The sequence below is a fragment of the Uloborus diversus genome, unplaced genomic scaffold (assembly GCF_026930045.1).
Source record: "Uloborus diversus isolate 005 unplaced genomic scaffold, Udiv.v.3.1 scaffold_14, whole genome shotgun sequence".
In the NCBI taxonomy this organism is placed as follows: domain Eukaryota; kingdom Metazoa; phylum Arthropoda; class Arachnida; order Araneae; family Uloboridae; genus Uloborus; species Uloborus diversus.
Window position 1 is genome coordinate 5,132,037 of NW_026558098.1, and position 24,493 is coordinate 5,156,529.

General features: G+C 35.3%; 1 protein-coding gene across 1 annotated transcript; it reads right to left on the reverse strand.

The window, feature by feature from the left end:
* Nucleotides 1–6,652: 6,652 nt before the first annotated feature.
* LOC129232865 (zinc finger protein 271-like) lies at nucleotides 6,653–7,969 on the reverse strand. The gene has a single exon (XM_054866965.1). It carries the CDS (start codon nucleotides 7,967–7,969, stop codon nucleotides 6,653–6,655), a length of 1,317 nt encoding a protein of 438 aa, XP_054722940.1.
* Nucleotides 7,970–24,493: the final 16,524 nt, after the last annotated feature.

Below are 24,493 nucleotides of genomic sequence, written 5' to 3' on the forward strand. Positions count from 1 at the left end.
TGCGAAAGAATGTAAAAAAAAAGGGTTTGTTCATAAAACTCCCAAGATGATGGATTTTTTTACTCAGGAGAAATTCCTCGTTTACGTTTTCCTGTGTGGACGAATAGATCTTTACTTAAGCAAAGCAATAATTACTGCTGCACGAATTCTAATGCATGCAAAGCTTGAGATATTTACCGGCAATATCGCGAACATTGAAATCGGACATCCACGGCCTGCACTTCGTCCAATATGCTTTAGTCTTCCGTTTGCTGCTGCATCTACAGGAATGTATGTGAACTTAAAATTGGAGAAATTCACCAGACGAAAGCGGAAACAAAGGTGGAGGCGTGTCAAAGTCCAGCACCATACTTGCTGCATTCCAACAGCATGTAATCTTGATTTAAGCTGAAAAGAAATGAAAAGAATTAAGAGTCACAGCACATTAAAATATATATACCTTTAAGCGCAAGCAGAGTGGTTAGGTTCTTAATATTCGAGTTTATCTGGTTTTGACCATGTTTTTTTCGTCAAGCCAAAAACTTGCCAGTTAAAATTTTCAAAAGCTTGTTCTATGAGCATTAACTGCTGCTGCCATGAAATTATGTAACAGCATTGAACCTTAATAACTGTCAGGAACCAGAGATAATTGTCCATATCAGAGAATACAGCACTATAGAGTATGCATTTTTACGAATTATACTTTGTTACAAAGTCTCAAATTTTGAGAAAATATTTCATTTAAAAAATGTTCACGTTAATGTATCATTTATGTTTTTTGGTGTAAGATACACTCTAACAAAAAAAAAAAAAAGACGCACCAATAAGCAATCATCCAATTGCTTCTTGGCGATTCGAAGATGCTGGCAAGGATGGGTGGAAAATGGCAGAGTTCAGCGTCAGGATGGTAGCTGTCGACCAAGCTACATAACAGATCGTGAGGACAGAGTGATTGTCCGATCAGCTGTCACAGCGCCTTCTTCATCTCTATCAACCATCAGACGTTCAACCCATTAAAACAGACGGTTGAGGCAGCGAAATCTTCGCTCGCGCCGACCATTACGCCACCTGCCGCCGACGCCTGCATACTGTCGAGTCATATTACAGTGGTGCATAGCTCGATCAGGTTGGAATGATGCCGACTGGGGACGCGTAGTCCTTAGCGACGAATCCCGTTTCCAACTGTGTCTTGACGATCATCGAAGACGTGTTTGGAGACACCCACGGCGGAGGGCGGATCCTGCTTTCACTATTGCACGCCGCACCGGCCCACAACAAGGCATTATGGTCTCCGTTGCCTTTTCCTTTGATAGCTGGACCCCTTTGGTCGTAATTAGAGACTAGCCCTTCTTTTCCAAACTCACTCCTTACGGGAGTGGATCGTTCCATTTCCCTTACAGGTGGGGAAGGTAGAGATTTTCGCTGCTCTCGAAGCAAACTAATGCGCACGCTCAGAAACTTTGCGCTGAAGAGCGGGGGAATTGTTTCTTTTCTATTCTGTGGCTACGATTTTGTTTACAGCGTGCTATTTTGCCATGTCTGACCATTTTAAAACAAAAAGGCCGTTTTCAGGGCCAACTTCAATTAATTTGTATGACGACTTGGAACGGATTTTGGATAATGAATTAATGGATACGGATCAAATATTGACTTCAGACAATAATGTTGACGACTCGGAACGGATTTTGGATGATGAAAGTGAACTGAAACATTAAGGTTATGACAGTAAATTACTGCACCTAAGCCAGGGCTAAGGCAGAACCTCATGCAATATAACATGTATTTGCATTAAGTTGATGATTAATGATGCAAAATGCTTACTTTAAAAGGAACTAAGATAGCATCTTTAGTTAAACATTTGATTGCGTATAAAATAATTTGGATGAACTTTAGTGATGAAAATGTTTTGGGCAGTTATTCATAAAAAAAAAGAATAAAAAATTGAATCTTAAATTTAGATAAATTCAATCAATAATATCTTTAATTATATATTCTAGTAGATTCTGTGTCATGATTAATCAAAGACAATTGATCAATCCTTTAAAATACAGCTAATACAAATACAAATCAAAATTTTCATAAAATTCTTAAACTCAATGTGTACTATAATCAAGTATTCATAAGTCTTGCTAAAAAATTCAAAAAATGAACCGAGTACAGATATAATAATTTTCAGTAAGCAAAATATACAGTTCATTTTTTGCTCTTTTTTTTTTTTGTTTGTTTGTTTGTTTTGCTAAAAAATTAATTAAGTAGAGAAGAAAGTGATTTTATAATAATAATGACTCAAAAGTACAATTAGAACAAAAGAAATGTAACTCGTAGGCAGGGCGCCCCAAACTTAAATTTCGGAGGGCAGAAATTCTTAATTTGCGGAACAGAATTCCAACTTGTGCCAAATGATTAAATACGGTTATACACATATCGATCTTATAAAAACGGATATTCTGACATTGGAAATCAATCTTGCAAAGATGTCGCCAAATCGTCGTTAGAGAATATTTGCCGAATAAGGAAAATTTTCCAGGAGTGAAGTAGTACCCCAGCTTGTAGAAAAATTTTATTTTAAAATATAAAAAACTTGAAAAGCATTATTGCTGTTTCAATTTGAAACCAGTAGATGGCGCGACTATTTTAAATTCAGGAAGAAATATTCTTCCTTTCCCCACCTGCAATAGTAATGGAACGATACACTTCCATAGGGAGTGAGTTTGGAAATGAAGGGCTAGTTAATTAGAGGTACACTTACTGCAGAGCGGTAAGTCGACGACATCCTAAGACCGGTTTTGCTATCGTTCCTTTTGCAGTAGGGTAGACCGAGGCACGTTTATGCAGTGCCCTTTTTTCAAGACGAGTTATAAATGGAGAGCCAACAGTCATACCAGATGGATGCTACTCCCTAGCAAATATTCTCACAAATTTCTGAGCATCAGTCGAGCTTCGGTTTAGCGGGCGGATAGAAAAATCTGTTTTCTACCGAGCCGAGTAAATTTTGTGTTGAACGTTTTAAATCTTATTGTGTATAAATAATGCCTTCTTATAAAAACAAATAAATATATAAAAAATAGCAGAATTTTATCTTTTTTTTTTTTTTTTGAGAATTGTATTGATATGGATAGAAAAGTTATTACATTTTGTTGCACGTAAGAAATAAATCCAAACTTTCCGACGGGGCCAGTTTACGCATTTTCATCGGGGCACATTTACGCATGTTCTTACTGTGTCTTACTAGTTACTATTCTGTCTTCTAAACGTGCCCCGGACGCACTTTGCCATATTGTCTACCGGCGCAGGGCAAAACAACTAGGCAACCCCTAAAACCAGTCTTATTTTCGCCACAGTCAAAAGACAATGTGGCAAAGTGCGAAAGAGACATGTGCGCTTGGTGAAATGCGATAATGTCATTTATTGACGTGCAACCTCGATGGGTTGCCTTTTTCTGAAAACTGCAGGAGGAGGAGGGATTTGTTTCTTTTCTTTTCTTTCATTTTTTGGGGGGGGGGGACAAAAAAGAAAGTTTAATGTCACCATATTTGCATCCAAGAAAAATTTAAACCTTAATTAAATTAATATTTATAACTGGAAGCATTACACGGGGGAAATATTATTTCGGAACTGAAATATTCAATTTAGCATGGAACATGAATTGAATTTTACAGTCAACTTTCATTATAAACTTCTTTATTTCTTGAAATTTGTAAATAAAATAAAGTATTTAATAACTTACGAAATTCGCATAATACATATGAAAAATGAAAATAAATAAAAACAACTGCGTAAACAGCAAACATATGTAATTCTGAAAAAAAAAAAAAAGTTTAATTCTTATAGCTGCAGTGCGTTTAGATTCAGTTTTCAATTTCAGATATTAAACATGATTCGCTTTCCAATAAGTTTTCCAAAAAAAAAAAAAAAAAAATGCGGATTTTTATATTTCTTACAACAAGAACTTTTGTTCGGGATTTTTGAAAGAGTAAACGTGATTTAAAATGATTAGCATGAAAGTTTTAAATAAATATTTGTTTTCAGGACTTTTTTTTCTTGTGGTTCCTTTCTGCAGTTTCAATGTTAATGAATGCTAATCAGTGGTGCCATACCTATGCGGGGAAGGCATGGCGCAGACAACGCTAATGAAATTTTTAGTGGGGTTATTTAAGGGGTATTTTTCTCACTTTGGAAGACTTCTGATTTTGGGGAATATTTGTGATATTTGGAAGAGGTGGCAACGCTCTTTCTCTTGGAGGAGATGGACACCCGTGTGCTATTTCACCTTTTTCTAAATTGCATTGATATATCTAGCTAAGAGAATCGAGTTGGAGCAAATACTTCCAGCTGATTAGCTGCCTAGTTATTCTGCTTGATATTAAATATCCTAAGGGGGGAGGGGGCATTTCTCAACATCAGTAAAGGACTTGCTGACAAGATATCAGCTTTTTTCTCTTACTATTTCTTTTATGTGTGTTATGTCCACTGGAAATAAATAGTAATAAAAACAGAATCTTCATCAGTATGATTGGAATCAAGTTCTTTTTAAACATTTCGATACAGAATATTTTTTTCAAAAATGTGATCAAACCCATATTAAAATATTTACTAAGTCAACAAAGTATTCAATGCTATTTCATGGAATGCATTTTTTTTTTTTTTCATAATTGTAGCATGATATAGAAACCAACAAAGTAGCCCGTTTCATTTTTTTCTGAAAATGTTAATTTTTGGACACGTCATGATTGATGATAGGACATCAAAGTTTTTAGATTTTAGTTCATTTCATAGAAAGCAACCACATTACTGGAAAATAATAAAATATAAGGGTCATTCTTCAAAAAGTGTAACTTTTCAATCACACGCCTTTAAACTGCAGTAAAAACTTGAAACAATTTATTTAATAACGTCTTTTAAGTTCATCAAAAATATATTTATTTCAACCTACCAGCAACCTGCCAACAGTTTTTTAATAACAATTTATATTTAAATGTATGTTTGGAGCACATCATGTGAATTCTCACCTCCGTGGCATGTCACACACCTGGTGTGACTGTTTGTGTTGCTCGACAACTTCTTTAATTGAAAGTATATAATTATTTATTAATAATTTCTTTCACAAGTGCCTCAAATACTAATTGTTTAAGTATGTTAAGTTTTTTAATATTATGTGGCAGTGATGAGATCACATTTTACTAACCATGATAAAAGGAGGCTGAAAACAAACACCCCCTTGTTCGTTTTCAGCCATAAAAAAGTTGTGAGGTTTTTGAGGAAAAACAAGAAGATAGATTTTGTCTTAAAAACTGAGTGAAATTACTGGGAATTCTCACCTCTGAACTCGAATCTCAGGGATGTAAATTAATGTTACACGAGCTGATGTGAGCATCACATGACTTCTTTTTACAATAATTTAACGTTATTTCCCCATTATTACTATTTTAATGTGATTCAATGGTTAATTCTCTAAATATCACCAACAGTATAATTCACGCGTACGATAATTTAACCTCCTACAGCTTACCATTTTGAGGTATCACTTATGAGAGATACATACGTACATCCAGCCGCAAAAAAAAACGCAATAATTAACTTGTTTGTACCTGAATGCAGTATTAAAAATTCTTTCAGGGGTGACTACGATAGAAATTCATACTGAAATTTAAGTAAAACATTTTATACGAAAACAATAACTCCCTTTACTTTGTACGTATTAAAAATTAAAACAGCAAAGGTACTTTTTTTCGGAAACATTGGCATATTCCATCGGTTTTTCGATGTTTTTTTAAGGCTGATAGACCGATGTTTCCTCCAAGTTAGCATCGGCCTAGTCGAGTCCTAAAAGTAAGCTATAGAATATCCCCAATTTTAGAAGGTTCGGTTCCCCCCCCCCTCCCTCCGTTAAATATTTTGAAATGAATGGAAAATTCTGCATTGTGAGGTCTTATAAGGGTTAACTGGAACAATAAAAGTGTCAGGAAACAAATGGGCAAACAAAATCTTTTTAGTAGTTTTACATTCTCTTACAAAGCAATAACAATCAAAAAAGAAGTGTCTTTTGAGTCGACAAATCGGCAGAGAAACATCCAGGGAGGGGAACACAAAACGCCTCGTCACCAGTCTTGCATAATATACACGAACAAGCGAACGGCGATTGCAGAAATTTTTTATCTCTGCAGAATTTTTTTCTGAAACTGCCAACGTTAAAAAAAAAAAAAAAAAAAAAAAGGAAACTTTTTTTAAAAAATCCCAGTTTATTTCTGTTGAAGCCTTTCTCAAAAAGCCTTTTAAAGCACAATTTTGAAAAAAATAATGGTTTTGGCAGTTTTCTTCAGTTGGTGAAAATTAAGCACAAACTATATGTTATTGTAAAAAAAAAATTAAATGATTAATTTTAGCACTTTTTTTGACCTTTTTCATATTCGAATATAAATTTAATTTTTTATTCAAGGGTGAGTTAGGCAAAATATGTATTCTAAAGTGCTATTCCAGGATTCCTTGTAGACAAAATTACTTCCACACTTCAGAGGAAAATGGCTTTTTCTACAGTATGTGTTCTCAAGAGCGCTTTCATGATTGCAAGTAGAGAAAAATCCTTTGAAAGAATTTCACAGTGTTTTCGTTCCCCGCCAGAATAGGTTTTCAGATGGAATTTTAAGCTTTCAACGTGGCAAAATGCCATTGAAGATTATTCACAGGAATACGGTTTCACGCCAGTATGGGTTCTCAGATGATAAAATAAGTGTGAAGCATCAGAAAATGTTTTTGAGCAATGCTCACAGGAATACGGTTTCTCTCCAGTATGTAATCTCAGATGTTTCTTTAAATCGGAAGCACGGGAAAATGCTTTTGAGCAATATACACAGGAATACGGTTTCTCTCCAGTATGTACTCTCAGATGTTTGTTTAAATTGGAAGCACAGGAAAATGCCTTTGAGCAATATTCACAGGAATACGGTTTCTCTCCAGTATGTAATCTCAGATGTGTCTTTAAATCGGAAGCACGGGAAAATGCTTTTGAGCAATATACACAGGAATACGGTTTCTCTCCAGTATGTACTCTCAGATGTTTGTTTAAATCGGAAGAATCAGAAAATGCCTTTGAGCAATATACACAGGAATACGGTTTCTCTCCAGTATGTAATCTCCGATGTTTCTTTAAAGCGGAAGCATCAGAAAATGCCTTTGAGCAATGTTCACAGGAATACGGTTTCTCTCCAGTATGTAATCTCAGATGTGTCTTTAAATCGGAAGCACGGGAAAATGCTTTTGAGCACTGTACACAGGAATACGGTTTCTCTCCAGTATGTACTCTCAGATGTTTGTTTAAATCGGAAGCACGGGAAAATGCCTTTGAGCAATATTCACAGGAATACGGTTTCTCTCCAGTATGTACTCTCAGATGTGTCTTTAAATCGGAAGCATCAGAAAATGCCTTTGAGCAATGTTCACAGGAATACGGTTTCTCTCCAGTATGTACTCTCAGATGTTTCTTTAAATCGGAAGCACCAGAAAATGCCTTTGAGCACTGAACACAGGAATACGGTTTCTCGCCAGTATGGGTTCTCAGATGATTCTTTAAATTGGAAGCGAGGGAAAATGCCTTTGAGCAATGTTCACAGGAATACGGTTTCTCTCCAGTATGTACTCTCAGATGTTTCTTTAAATCGGAAGCACCAGAAAATGCCTTTGAGCACTGAACACAGGAATACGGTTTCTCGCCAGAATGGGTTCTCAGATGTGTCTTTAAATTTGCAGAGTGGGAAAATGCTTTTGAGCAGTGCTTGCAGGAGAACGGTTTTTCTCCAGTATGTACTCTCAAATGTTTTTTTAAATTAGAAGCGCTGGGAAATGCTTTTGAGCACTGTAGACAGGAATACGGTTTCTCGCCAGTATGTACTCTCAGATGTGTCTTTAAATGGAAAGCACGGGAAAATGCTTTTGAACAATGTTCACACAAATAATTTTTTTCAGAGCCATGAAGGATCTCAGACTGATATGCCATTGCGAAAGAATGTAAAAAAAAAACTCCCAAGATGATGGATTTTTTTACTCAGGAAATATTTCCTCGTTTCAGGTTCCCTGTGTGGACGAATAGATCTTTAGCAAAGCAATAATTACTGCTACACAAATTTCAATGCAAGCAAAGCTTGAGATATTTACCGGTGATATCGGGAACATTGAAATCGGACATCCACGGCCTGCACTTCGTCCAATATGCTTTAGTCTTCCGTTTGCTGCTGCTGCTACAGGAATGTATGTGAACTTAAAAATTGCAGAAATTCACCAGACGAAAGCGGAAACAAAGGTGGAGGCGTGTCAAAGCCCAGCACCATACTTGCTGCATTCCAAAAGCATGTAATCTTGATTTAAGCTGAAAAGAAATGAAAAGAATTAAGAGTCAAATCACATTAAAATATATATACAGTTAAGCGCAAGCACGGCGGTTAGGTGCTTAATATGCGAGTTTATCTGGTTTTGACCATGGTTTTTTCGTCAAGGCAAAAACTTGCCCATTAAAATTTTCAAAAGCTTGTTCAATGAGCGTTAACTGCTGCTGCCATGAAATTATGTAACAGCATTGAACCTTAATAACTGTCAGGAACCAGAAATAATTGTCTACATCAGACCATACAGCAGTATAGAGTATGCATTTTTACGCGTTATACTTTGAGAACATACTTCATTTGAAAAATGTTCACGTTAATGTATCATTTATGTTTTTTGGTGTAAAATACACTCTATAACAAAAAAAAAAAAAAATAGACGCACCAAGAAACAATCATCCGATTGCTTAGAAATTTCGTATGCATGAGTATTTTGACAAGATATGCAAATGATTAAAAATTTGGTGTCCAATGAATGAATGGTTTGATCTCCAGCACATGCGAACTGCGCATCCAGCAAATGTATATTAAGAGCAGTTCTTCAACGGTTGTTGAAAATTTTGGCTTGGTTGCGGTTCAGATTACCCTCAACAACTTAAAAAATGCATTGCTGCAGGGTTCGTGCTCATTACGAGCAACAGTAAGTTATTTGAGAGAAATCGTATCATTAGATTGAAAGAGGCCGGTTGCACCAATGGGAGAATCGCTCGTCATTTGTGTCGAAGCATGGCCCCTTTAAATTTCCGCTTACGCTTACGGGCCTTGACAGTTTTGACTTTTTTGTGTTAAACCAATGCAGCTCACGAATCCACCAATGTCAATGTTTCAAAGTTTGTTTATTTTTGATTGGACGTCACCCATTTTGACCGCAAGAGGCACCACAGGCGCCACTGAATTCACCAATCAATGGCAAAGTAATGGAAACAGGGGTGCCCTGTAGAGCCCTCTTTGTTGTCGTGGGTTTCGGCGATTGCCACGGCCTATAAGAATGAAGTGGGGCCATGGTCGAAGCGATGCGGTGATTCGAAGATGCTGGCAAGGATGGGTGGAAAATGGCAGAGTTCAGCGTCAGGATGGTAGCTGTCGACCAAGCTACACAACAGATCGTGAGGACAGAGTGATTGTCCGATCAGCTGTCACAGCGCCTTCTTCATCTCTATCAACCATCAGACGTTCAACCCATTAAAACAGACGGTTGAGGCAGCGAAATCTTCACTGGCGCCGACCATTACGCCACCTGCCGCCGACGCCTGCATACTGCCGAGCCAGATTACAGTGGTGCATAGTGCGTTCAGGTTAGAATGATGCGGACTGGGGACGTGTAGTCCTTAGCGACGAATCCCGTTTCCAACTGTGTCTTGACGATCATCGAAGACGTGTTTGGAGACACCCACAGCGAAGGGCGGATCCTGCTTTCACTATTGCACGCCGCACCGGCCCTCAACAAGTCATTGTGGTCTCAGGTGCCATTTCCTTTGATAGCCAGACCCATTTAGTCGTAATTAGAGGTACACTTACTGCACAGCGGTACATCGACGGCATCCTAAGACCTGTTTTGCTACCGCTCCATTTATACTACCCTCAGCTGGCTTTTCAGAAGGACAATGTCAGATCACACACAGCACGTGTTGCTATGCTTACCTCTGGCACGGAATGTTGATGACCTCGTTCGACAATTGGAGCTTAAAATTATTCCTGGTCTGAGGGGCGGATGCAGCCTCATAGATGCCGCCTATTGGTTTTCCACTGCAGGGTTGTTAAATTTAAAAGCTGCGGATACAAGACAGGCCCAAATAAAAATCTTACGTGCCCAGTTTTTTATACTCGACTTACGGCAGATCGCTTGCCTACTTGGCCGATGATTCTTAATGATTTTCCGCTTGTCCAAATGTGATTTCAGCGGAACCGATTGAAATAAATTTTGAGTTCCGGAAAGGATACCCTTTGAATAAAATAGGAAATAATAAAATTTTAGGGAGAACTATTTGGTTAAAAAATTTCATTAACAGCCGGGCATGTAAGGCTAAAAGATTCATGCCCAATTAAAATTTTTACATGCCCCGGGCATGTCGGGCAATGTAATTTTCGAGCTCTGACAAATATTGAAACACGACTGATTACTGACACTTACAAATTCGAAGCCAAAATTTGATATTGGGTTCTGAAAAACAGATGCAGTTAATAAAGAAAGCATCAAGTAGTGATAAAAACAATTATTGGTTTTTATTTATTTTTTTTTCCTTTTCCATATTTTCACATGTTATTTCGGAATTTAAAAACTATTTTAAAAGTATGTATGTGTTTCAGCCCACAACAATCACTTCAATGAGAGGTGCAGTATTTGGGTTGAAAAAGGATGTCCACAATTAGAGACGTACCGAGTACTCGGCCTTTCACTACTCGGTCGAATTACCGAGTACCAATTATGTTTTAAGAAGAACCACCGACACACACGTGATCAATTTTTAACTTATTGGAATAGTAGTATAGACCTCATTGTCCATATAAAAGTTTTTAAAACTAAATTCCTGCTGAAATTTAATTTCGCATAATTTAAAAATTTTTGTTTATGTCAAGAATTTTACAAAAAAATTATTTTTAAAATTAAACATAAATAAATAAAAGGTATGATTAATCAAGTTGGAATTAAAACAAACTATACCAATCTATTACAGTTCTAGTCCGCCAAACATAAATAATACAGACACCTACACATACATACAGACACCTACACATACACACACACCTACACACAATTACCCACACATTCATGCCTGCACACAGACACAAACACATATGCCTACACACACATACCCCGCCCCCATGCACATATTCATACACACAACTACCCACACACACGCACGCACACATACATACAGACACCTACACGTACACACACACCTACACACAATTACCCACACATTCATGCCTGCACACAGACACAAACACATATGCCTACACACACATACCCCGCCAACATGCACATATTCATACACACAACTACCCACACACACGCATACATACAGACACCTACACGTACACACACACCTACACACAATTACCCACACATTCATGCCTGCACACAGACACAAACACATATGCCTACACACACATACCCCGCCCCCATGCACATATTCATACACACAACTACCCACACACACGCACGCACACATACATACAGACACCTACACGTACACACACACCTACACAGAATTACCCACACATTCATGCCTGCACACAGACACAAACACATATGCCTACACACACATACCCCGGCCCTATGCACACATTTATACACACAACTACCCACACACACGCATACATACAGACACCTACACGTACACACACACCTACACACAATTACCCACACATTCATGCCTGCACACAGACACAAACACATATGCCTACACACACATACCCCGGCCCTATGCACACATTTATACACACAACTACCCACACACACACACATGCATACATACACACACATACACAAACACACACACATGCATACATACAGACACCTACACATACACACACACCTACACACAATTACCCACACATTCATGCCTGCACACAGACACAAACACATATGCCTACACACACATACCCTACCCCCATGCACACATTCATACACACAACTATCCACACACACGCACGCATACATACAGACACCTACACATACACACACAGACGATTACCCACACATTCATGCCTGCACACAGACACAAACACATATGGGCAGTTCTCAAAAGGTGGGAGCAAACACAGACTTCAACTTTGAAGCTTCAACACCAAATAACTTTCATTTTAATTAACTCTAAAATTTTTGAGGTAAATTATAATGCTGTATAGAGACAAGAATTGACATAAACTATGGGAAAAAAGCTCTTTAAATCCCCTTAAAAATCCTCTTTTCTCTGCTAAATGGCACAATTTTGGACATACCAAAACGTTAACTGAGAAAATGTACCATTAAATTTTTTTTTTTTTAATTATTTCCATACGTTTCAAAAAAAAAAAAAAATTAAAGGCATGAATCTTACGCTGAATAGTTTTTTGTTAATATTTTACACAAATAACAAAAGTAAAGACAGATTATTTACTTTGTAAACGATTTTAGAAAAAAGTAAGTTTGAAATTTAAAGCATGTCCAAAAGTTACGATCTTTACAATGCTATTATTTGAGAACTAAGTATATGATGTTTTCGTTTTAAAGGTATTTATTGATCATCAGAATCAGTTTTAATTGTTTAAAAGTGTTTTCATAAGCTTTTATGCAATATTTTAGAAGAAAAATAATTTTTCTTAAACATACATGTGAGATGTGCACATAGCGTTACGATCTTGACGCCGATAATTCTGTAAGTTTATTTATAATTTTTTTATAATCCACTGTCTTCTAACATCAATAAAAAAGATTATTATGATGTTATCTTCTTTAATCCATTGGTATTTTGCATAATAGTACAGTAGAAACATGGCTGGTTATGATCGAACGAAAACCATTTTGCGCGAAAATTGCCAAGCAAACCTCCGTTGGCGACAACACAGTATACGATAAGCTAAAGGTTACCAGAGGGGATTCCAGTTTGACAAATGTAGTTAATCGTCAGCTGCACCAGTTTTGGCGACTTTATCACCTGCGCTAGCAATTTTTTTTTCCGCCGCTTTTATTATTTTAGAATTTTTTTTTTTCTCTTCTTTCTTTTGGAAACATAATTTAACAATCTCCAAACGGAAATACGAATTTATTTTTTCAATAATTTTTTTAGACATCGTTTTAATTCTTATGACATTAGAAAAAATATTCATTATTAAAAAAGATGTCACTTTTTACATTCTTTCTTAAAGCATATTTTGTTTATTTTTCCTTTAAAAATATATATGTCGTATTTATTTGTCTCTATTTTTATTCCTTATTTGTCCCAATAAATCAAACTACAAGTTTGTATAATTATTTCCATGAAGCTTTTTTCGATCTTTCATCAACTTCTTCACAATCATTCCAAAACTTTATTATATGTAAAGAGCACTATGTATAGCCATTTAAGTACTTCATTAATATCCTCTTTATCAATAAATTGCAAAATTCAAAAAGTAGTAAATAAAATTTTCATTGGAAAATTTAAAAATCAGATTAACAGTTGTCAAAAATGGTGAAACTTACATTATGATGATGTCCAAAATCCGTCACCTACAGGACAACAATGTCCAAAATCTGTTACCTACAGACTGCTGATTTAATTTGCTAATTAACAATTTTTACAAATACCTGCTGTCTTTTCATGTTCATATAATGTGTTCTAGGTATGCATACTATAGAATAAAAGCAAAATTGACATCAAATTCGAAAATTTTTGAAATTGCTCAAAGTTAACTTTTTTGTTCCCACCTTTTGAGAACTGCCCATATGCCAACACACACATACCCCGCCCCCATACTCACATTCATACACACAACTACCCACACACTTATGCCAGCACACAGACAAAAACACACAATGCCTACACACACACACACCCCTTACACACAAACACACATACCCCCACACAGAAACACACACGCCTACATACACACACTCGTGATTGTGAAAAACATAATTTGAATTCAAGATGTCAAAATTCACATTAATTTTTCTTTTTTTGCATTTTTGTCATCTATTGTACAATATCTTTATTGTACACTAGTTGTTCCCGCACGGCTTCGTCCGTAGCAGAATAATAAAAGTTCTTTTGATTCGCCTGTATATTTACAAATAATGAGTGGTGAATTTCTCGCCAATTGGCTAGCCCATGTTACGGTTCCACGTTATAATAACTTGGTAATTTACTCGTCCATCTTATGATAATCTTGCTCGGGAAAATGTTTTCAAAATTGGAAGAGAAAAAAAAAAACAAAATCAAATTTTCAAAAATCGCTTCGAGGTTAACACTTTAATGCTACAAACAAATTTTGTGCCAAATTTCACGAAAATCGGCAGAACGTCTAGGCGCTATGCGCGTCACAGAGATCCTGACAGACAGCTTTATTATTTCTAAAGAAGCTCGCTTATTTGGTTTCCGATGAAAAAAGGGCGCGAAAGAAACGTCTAATTCCAACATTTTCCTATCATTAGTTCCCGCTTAATCGAATATCGTTGGTTCCAAGAAATTTTATTCGATTAAGCGGTCTATTTGATTAAGTGAGGAAATATTATTTACCTTTCCCCCTAAATTGACAACATTTGTCTTAAACGTAATAATAATAAACCAAAAGCTATATAAAGGAAATAATCAAAGTTATATTGGCGAAAGGTTTTTGAAGTAAGTTGAAGAACAAAATAGTTTAACAATTAGCATGAAATAACTGACAACTTGAATCATGAAATCTGTTTTCGTACTTTTTTCTGTGCATTATTTTTTGGAAAAGTCCACAATAGTGAATTGCTTGCTTAACCCCTTCGGTAGGAATTATGAAACATTTGACCAAAAATGTTGATATTTGGTACACAGTGTACTATGGTAAAGGGTATCTGATAGACAAAATTTTGAGTTTGTAGGAGAAAAATTAAAAGAGTTATGGCACATCCAATATTACAGACTTATAATTTTGAAATCAATATTTCATATACAAAAACGATAAAATTCCAAACAAACTTCATTATAAAATATTCTACAAACAATTATAAAACATAATATAAGCATTTGAAACGATTAATTAAAGATTATATATTTTTAAAAAAAACAGGAAAAAACCTCGCTTTTCAGATGAAAATCCATGGTTGGAAAAATCAGTCACTCTCTATCTCTCAATCCTTAGAATGTCAGTGTTGTCAATCCCAAAACGAAAAATTATTTCACTGATTATAATAAATAGAATGTAAAAAAGAGTCAAATACAAAAAAAAATCAACTAATTAAATCAATTATTTAAAGTGTATGTCCGGTATACCGGACACCAGGTCCGAAGGGGTTAAGGTCTTCTGGTAAGACTGTTCCGATTCCCTTTCCCCCTTCTACGCTACGGTCTGTCAAGGTAATTTTGGTATAAAAATGATCTACTTTCCAATCTTGTAATAAATTTATGTGCACATATTTTTTTTCCTTTTTCTTGTTTCTGCTTAGCATTATGACTTTCCAGAATAGTTTTCTACAAATTGCATGTTAATAGACTCATTTACATATTGTAACGGATCCGGTGTGGCTTCCAACTTTCTTGAAAGGACGACACAGTTCTTGATTAAAAATACAGGAAAATTATTTACACTATATACAGGAAAGAGCGTCAACAACTGCTAAATTAATCATCAGCAATTAAACAAGTATCACTCAACACCGTAAACTCAACGGTTACACACGTATTTACTTCCAAATACGAAAACAACACAGTGAAATGCCTCGCAATAAACAGAGCTAATACACTCTCAGTACAAATTCTCAATCGAAACTAACTTTTTATCACGAGGGACGTTTTTATAAACATCGAAAGAAATCTTCCAAATATTCCACAAGATTCCAAACGCTTCTCGAAAATAGTAGACCGTTATCAAATTTTATCAATGAACAAAAAAAGAAATAGGGGGTCGTTTACTTTGGCCGAATGTATAGGGGTTGTATATTCTATTATATAACTATTTACAGGTTACGTTACTACAATAATTACTATTTACAGAATTTGTAACAATATAAATGGCAAACATAAGATTCACTATACCCAAATTACCCCATGGATGGGGGAATTTAGGTATAGTAATGGTTAAAGGGCAAAACATGGTTTAAATAACAATCTTACTCAATTTTTTCAAACTTAGGTTGAATGTAGGTACAATAGAAATAATGGAATAGTACGAATCCTATTTTTTTAAGTATTAAGATTTATTTTAGACTGAAAATAGCCTAATATGACAAGCGGTTAATGGACAGGAAGTAGTTTTTTGTTACAGAACATTTAAGAAAATTTAAACAACCTTCCATTTCATTCTTAACATATATTACCTTGGGTAGTGAGGATGCCATACATACTTATGCTTGTAGTCCAATAAAATTATTATTTGTCCTCCTGATAGGTAAAATGTAATGTATACTCAAATTACCCCATGTTTTCAAATCATTAATTACATGAAGACTAATTATGTTAAATGTTTCAATTCAATGCCGAATTAAACATATTTAATGTCTATATACTAAAAACTTGAAAAATATAGAGTAGCAGTTTAATTAGCAGCACTATTTGGAAGTACTGAAACCTGTGTAAGTTGACCACTCGCGGTTCAGTACTTTGGCGGTCAACTTAGACAGGTGGTCAACTTATAAAGGGGGTATTTTTTTTTTTTGTCATTTCTTGCACCATGTATTCATTTTTTGAGGAATTCACCCTTACTCTTTCTGTTCAACACACTTCCATTGTTTAACATTATTGAAGTGAAACAATAATTAAAAATACTATTCAAATAATTTTGTTATTTTTTCCTTGTCTTTAACTATATTAGACACTAGTTTTAGAAAATTCATATATGCCAGCTTATTTTCTCTGGCTTTCTCCATTTTCAATTACTTTTAATATTTCATACTTTTTATTAATCTCAAGTTCAACTAACTTTCTTTTTGAAGCCTTTTTATGCAAAAATTATAGCACAAAAAGCAACAAGCTCGAATCTCCTAGTTCATAAAGGCAAAATTGAAATGTCCTATCTTTTAATCCCTTGCACCAGAAACATGTAACTTTACTCATTAGCAGGCCCAGATCTGCATACCCACAGTGCGAGGGGCCCGCGTCCTTAAAGGAGCTAACGACCCCTGAAATTGAAGAAAAAATAGAAAAAACCTAGCACTAAGGCTTATTTGCTTTACAAATAGACACTGCTGGCCACTAGGGAGGGGCCCTACATATTTTGTTGCAGGGGGGGCAAAAATGTATAGATCCGGGCCTGCTCTTTTTAGCAGAATTCCTGTGTTGCTACAACACATAGCAACTGAAAGAAAAGACTTTGAACTTTTCTATTGACACCTATTTTCATTGAACAGAGTACAAAAGCTATCTCAAATAAACAACAAATGAAAACAAGTTTGGAGAATAAAGAGCAGCATAAGCTTTATGCTGCTGTTTAGTTAGTAAAATGCTAGTATGTCATCAAAGCATTAAAAACATTCTTTTAAAGCTATCAAAAAAAAAAAAAATTATTATTATTATAAATAAATAAATAATAAGATAAAATAACGTGCTGAAGAAAGTTAAAAAAAAAAAAAAAAAATCCAACTGGTCAATTTACAAAGGGTTTTTTACAATACTCCAAACCAAATTTGGCATGCATTAGTGGTCAAGATAGAGAGGTGGTCAAGTTACAGAGGTTTTCCTTACTTATATGAGATAGGACTAATTCCGTTCCAGATAAAAGTGGTCAACATAGACAGGTGGTCAACTTACAAGGGTGGTCAACTTTACAGGTTTTACTGTAGTTGGTTTGCATTGCATTGACATCTTCAAAAAGTTGAATTTATTTTTTATCAATATCAAAAAGAGTGTTGGCAACTTGTTTTCAACATATATTCGTAGGTAAGGATGACATTTATAACTGTGAATTTTTGAAGGTGTATCAAAAGAGAATAGTTTTTATTTTATTCAATAAAATATAACTTATACTCAAATTACCCCGACTACCCAAATTGACCCCAACAGACCCTACCGTATTTTACATTCAATATTTTATCAATTTATTATTGCTTAAAATGTATATATATTTCTATGTGTTATTTAATTTAATTATCGATTGCTTTACCTTTTTTTTTTTTTTGTAATCACAAAGACAAAAAAAATTTGGTACAACATATTAAATGTTCTGACGGAATATGAATGTTGTTTTTCTTGCCCGTTGTTGGAGAAAAATATCACTTTATATTTTTATGTCAGTAATTGTTTGTACTTAATTTATTCAAAGAATTTCTCATCAAAAATGTTCCAAAAAGCTCATCAATAGTATTCGATTATCCGGGGAAACTGTTCAATTAAGCGGGGATCTTTAACATTGCGTCTATGGGGAGATATTCGGTTCTGGGAGGTTTTAGTTGTATAAGCGGGGGTATTTCTTTATCCGTTACCCGATTAAGCGGGGCTGACAGTATCTCGAAAACTTATTTCTGAAGATACTGCTGTTTACCTGCACACGACAGTATAAGCGATTTTAGCTGTACAGTCAACCCTCGTTTATCGCGGTTAATTCGTTCCAGACTTTACCGCGATAACTGAATTTCCGCGAAGTAGGATTTTGTATTTATTTTTCTACTTAGAGCGCATAAAACTTACTTACGGCATTTCAAATAGGTTTTTATCATAGTTAGAGCCCCCTAGACATAAAACAGCACCTTTAGCCACCATTACATTTGTATTACTTAACATATTGCACAAAATATGAGATACTTAGATATGTTAGACGTAATCGATATCACATAGTTAATTATTCCGAAATAAACTACACACACGCGCAGTTCTTACACACTACTACTAGTCTATGAAAAAACCTCAACTTGTTCGATGATGAATCAATTGCTCGTTAGTGACCGTAGGTGCCCCCATCCTTTCCTTTACATTTATGTATGTAAAAAGCTAGTACATTGTTGAACATCATTCACAGATGTATTTATCCCCTAGTAATAATCCAGTGATTTATACTTTCCAGTTAGTGCTTAACGGTTAAAATGAGATAGCAATTCCCTACACTTTCTTTGCGATTTTATACCTCCACGTACAACTAGCCCCTCAAACATTAGTTAAAAGCTTACCTTACTTAAAAGACAGACACTTTGTTATTCTTTTGAAGAAAAAAGTTTACACGAGCGCATAAAAAAGGCTAATTACTATATTTGGAGGAAAAAAAATAGAAAAAACTGTGATGTAGTGAAGCCACGAAAGTCGAAGTGCGAAGTAGCGAGGGACGACTGTATAGTAAAATTTTGTTTAAGTTGCAAAGCAATCCAAAGTTGAAACATATGTGACGAGGTCTCATAACGACCAATTGTTCTCGGAATGGCAGGTGGTCGCTCTTAAGTTTTCCTATTAATCTGATTCAGTGGCAAATCCAGGATTTTCTTCTCAAAGGGACTGAGGTCATAAAAGTTTTTATTGCCTTAGTGTCTCTAACTTTCACTGAAGTAAATAAAGACTTTTTTTAAATAAGGAAGTCACAAGTTTCAACTAGCTGATGTGTGCATCACATGACTTCCTTTTACTCCAATTTATGTCATTTCCCCGTTATTGGTGGTTTTAATGTGATTCAATTGTTTACTCTCTAAATATCACCAACAGTGGCCAAATTGAAACCAAATTTAAAACTTAAAAAAAATTGCCAAATTTGTATTCAAGTCGTGGACAAAATTTGGCGACCAAAAGACTATCGATACATTGCGAACTGTCCGACAAGTGATAACACCACTTGAGTTTACATCAAAATTAACAAAGATTTCCCCCCACAAAAGGGCAAAAGACCCCCTTAGGAACATCCGAATGCAACCAAAAGAGAAGGTGCACAACTAGGCCTCACTAGGAGTCTACGTACCAAATTTCAAATTTCTAGGACATACCGCTTATGAGTTATGCGAGATACATACACACATACGTACCTACATACGGACGTTACGAGAAAACTCGTTGTAATTAACTCTAGGGTCGTCAAAATTTATATTTCGGGTGTCTGTAGCTTAGTAGTAATATATCTACATGTGGTCGGGTCGAAAAAAATTCGACATTCATTCGGGGATGAGAAAAAGGGAAATTAAGGCCGATTTTTGAGTGAACAATTTTTTGCCAATACAATACTTCCTTTTTTGTAAAAGGAAGTAAAAATTGGAAGGGGGGGCGGCGACTCTGGGCAGTCATTCAACGTTAACAAACATACAGTGAGAGCAGGAGGGCCCAGCTTTAGTTTTCGAGGAGCGAGCTGGGGTTGGGGGTCCTTACTAGCATTTGAGCACACAAATCATGAGAAGTAGGTTATATACGGAGACAGAGAGAATCTTTAAAATTAACCTACAGCCATAAATCAATAGAATTGATCACGGCCCCACTTAATACTTACGGGCCGTGGCAATTGCTGAAATTCATGGCAAAAAAGAGGGCGCTACAGGGCACCCCTGTTTCCAATACTTTGCCATTGATTGGTGGATGCAGGGGTTCCGAGTGTCGCCCCTTGCGGTCAAAACGGGCGACGTCCAATCAAAAATATAAACAAACTTTGAGACATTGATTATGATTGGTGGATGCATGAGATGCATTGAAACGTTGACAATGATTGGTGGATGCATGAGCTGCATCAGTTTTACACATAGACTAATAATAAGAGTAGACCGAGTTTTCTCAGACTTGCTGATGAAAAAAATTGGTTCATGGATACAACATGTGACTGGTGGGAGGATTGGCGAAAACTTTGGCAGCATGGTTGCTAGATGGCAACATTATCTATAGTTTGGCACTCGACATGTATTTTAAGACGTAATGTGTTTTCATTATAATTTTTTTTCCAGGTACAGAGAATGAACTGTTTTTCTTTTAGTTATGCATTATTTTGACATTAGTAATTAGTTTTTGATCACAGTTTTCAGTCACTTTTATTTCATTCGGAACTCCTACGTCAGCGTTGGCGTGAACGTAATGGCGTAAACGTTTTGCGTTAACGCAAAAATGTACTAATCGGTAACTTAAATTGAAATTGTAGGTAAAAATCTTACCGTTTGCCGATTCTTTTTGGGCGCTTGAATCTTAATTGCTTAGGGAGTTATTGAAATTGAATAAAGAAATTGCACAGTGCTATCTAAACGAAAAACTCCTTATATTAACAAAATAATTACAACTTAGAATAACAAATTTACAAATCGGACTCAATAAAAGCTCATTCTTCCGTGTTCCATCAATTTTAATTTTAATTTAATTTAATTTCTCGCAGCCGTTGATCGTCTGCTACGATCAACGCCTGCTGTTGTTAGGATATCCACCAGTCACATGGTTTGGTTTATGTGCAGCAAAAGGGTTGCCATAGCTCGGTCTACTCTTATTATTAGTCTACGGTTTTACACAGAAAAGTCAAAAAATGTCAAGTCCTGTTAAGTGCCGGCGCCATCTAGTGGGGCCATGAATTGACTTATAGCGGTTTTTGAATAGCGGTATTCAAAGAAGAAAGCGTCTTCCCTCGCAAAATGTTTGCAGTGTCTAGTAATTTTAAAAATAGAAAATCCGGCGATCTCGGGTAAAGTTAGGGGTAGGAGAGGTTAAGGACATTTTATGAATTTCCTAGGAAACTTTCTTGGAAATCTCTTGAAATTGAAGTTCTAGAATTGAAGCTAAGACTTTTTTTATGACTGAGTGCAAGAGGGGGTAAGAGGGGGGTAATCTAGGCCGTTCTATGTAATTTTCAAATCAAAGTCCGATAAAAGCAATTGCAGGTCATCGTTCGATGAAGGGGAAAGTAGAATGGGGTTGGGGACCCTTCCTCTATAGCTAATTTAAAAATGAGTTTGAAATGTAATCCTTGGCCGTGTTTGATAATAAGGAGAACGCTTTGGATTTTGAGACCCTTCCACGAAAATTTTTCGAAATTTAAATTCTGAGGCAATTTTTTTGCACCTGTTTCAATTATGTCGAGAGAGAAGGAATGGAAGTAAACCAGGGTTCATGATTTTTTTTTATTTATTTCAAAAAATCGAAAAAGGCGGATTTTTTAAATTTAAATTGGATTTTTTTTTTAAATGTTCGAAAATTTATAGATATTAATAGCTTTACATTTATAAACATAATATTTTTCATACAATAGATGAATCCATTCCACTTACTTTTAAAATTAAGATAAGTTCTCCAACACTATTCAATAATATTTTAAGATTTATAAAAATACGTTATAACGCTTAGATAAGATGTGATTTTGTTTTATGCTTCGCTTTAAGATAAGTTTCCCATTATCATGTATGCTTTTAGTGTAAAATACTATGTTGAACAATTACTTTTCTGAACTATATTTAGTCGTGGTGAATAAGAAAAACTCCAAATCTTTATTCTGTGTTAAACTGTAATTTTCGAGTAAAAGCAATAGAGTGAAAATCTGTCACACACACAGAAAGAGGGATCTGTGTAGTTTTGCCTGTTGACGTTAAGATAGTATAATGCAGTGTACTTAAATTTAGAGCAATACATTCTAAAAATACAAAAATAATTTATAAAAATAAAATCAACTGATTCTAATTTATGAATTTCTTTAAAAAATCACTTTTGATTTAAATCAATGATTTTAAAAAAATCACTTGATTTAAATCACGATTTTAATCAAGCTGATTTCAATCAACGAGCCCTAAAGTAAACTGCCAGAAAATTTTGAAATTTAAGTTTAAAAAATATAATTGAAGGTAATCTTTTATAACAAGGGAAATGTTCACCGAAGTGTTTAAATTAGACGATTTTTACTTATGTGGGGGGAAAGTAAGCACTCCCCCAGGGATTGCTCAAAAATTGAACTCTAAAAATTCAATTATATGCTTCTGATAAAGTTGGGGTTTGAGACTCTTAAACGGATTATTTTCAAAATCGAATTTTAAAAAGAAATTGTAGACCATTATTGATGACATTCGGGAAAGGATTGAGGAACAGAGATTCTCCCCCAGAAAGTTTTCGAAATTGCACTTCCAAAAATGAAATGTTAGAGGATTTTAGATGATGACGGGGATAGGTGGATTTGTGGACTCTCTCCCGAAAAGTTGGAAGAATAAACTAAACTCTATCTTCAAGGACGTGGAGGGGAACAGGGGAGCTAGTCCACGAGGAAGCTGCAACCCCCATAGCCCTCATCTGCTTCGCCACTGAATTAATTTGCCCAATTCTTCACCACATAAACAGCATATAAACCACATATTTCAGCAACATCATTTTTTAAAAAGAATATCAGGACTTACTTCAGAGTGAGCCACCGTTTAGAATAAATGGAAAGTTCAATGACAACAACCATTTCGATCCCGTTGCTTGTCAAACAAACAAGAAAAAAAGCTTTTTGTCTAAAATGTTTCCAATTTTGAGTTCAGAATACGAAAAGAAGATATCAAAATTTCATGCGAAACTCTCAAATGCAGCATTTATCAATTTATAACGGTAAACAATCTTATTCTAATCCCTCACGTTGAAAAGTAAAAAAGTAAACAATGCAATTTTCTGACGGTTGCAGTTAAGTAGCAGAGATTCTCGGACGGAGGAGAGGAGTGCAATACTTATCTGGAGGAATAACTATTCTTAAAGCGCACTAACCCATTTGACAAACTGAAGTGCCATCTTCCGAAGTAATTCAAGCTGTAAAATTTTCAAGCTGCTCAAATCCTGTTTGATCATCGATTACATGGAAAGGCTAATATCCGGTTTACAGGCGGAAATGGACGTATCTATTAGTTTATAGGGATGTTGGGTGGTTTGTTTCAGATGGGCACTTTTGCCTCTCTATTATTCAGTCTTAGTTTTGTACAAATAAAAATTTGCCTTTTTAAATCTAAAGTATATTCGATCCATATTCTCACGGCAAATATTAATTGATTTATTTATTCACAACAAAGTTTTGAGCTTACCATTTTGCTTTTACGTTCCTGAACGAAATGAAAATATTTTTTCTTTTTGTTGTTTAAACGGTAACTACTTTTGTTTCCTCTTATTTTATTTTTGAGAATGCAATAAATGACTAAGGCATTAGTGACATTATAAAACGCGTGCATGAAAATCCCATCGTTATTTTTCCTTTCTCCCTGCTAGATTCATTCAGATGGAATCGTCTTTACTTGGCACATTGCCGAATTACATACAATGCGCGGTCAAACAGTATTTACATTATTTCAGTTTCTATTTTCACGTGTAGTTTGTTTTGTTTCTTTTAAATGCGGTATGTTTTTGAGAAGAATGTGAATCAAACATAAGAACAGGTCCAACAAAAAATTTTGAAACAATAAAAAAAGTGAGGACATTTCATTAAATGAAATGACCCTGACCATGCTGTGGCCAATGGTTCATTTAACTTTTCGTCTGTGGCAAATGCTCTCGACTACTGATTTTTATAAGTAAATATATACAGTATGAGCCGCTTAATATGATTACGGTTAATGTTGTCGTTTGCTTAAAGTTATCAGAATCACAAAGACCCGGAATACTTGTATATTG

Coding starts and splice junctions, on each gene's coding strand:
- LOC129232865 (XM_054866965.1), bottom strand. CDS start 7,969: ATGGCATATCAGTCTGAGATCCTTCATGGCTCTGAAAAAAATTATTTG.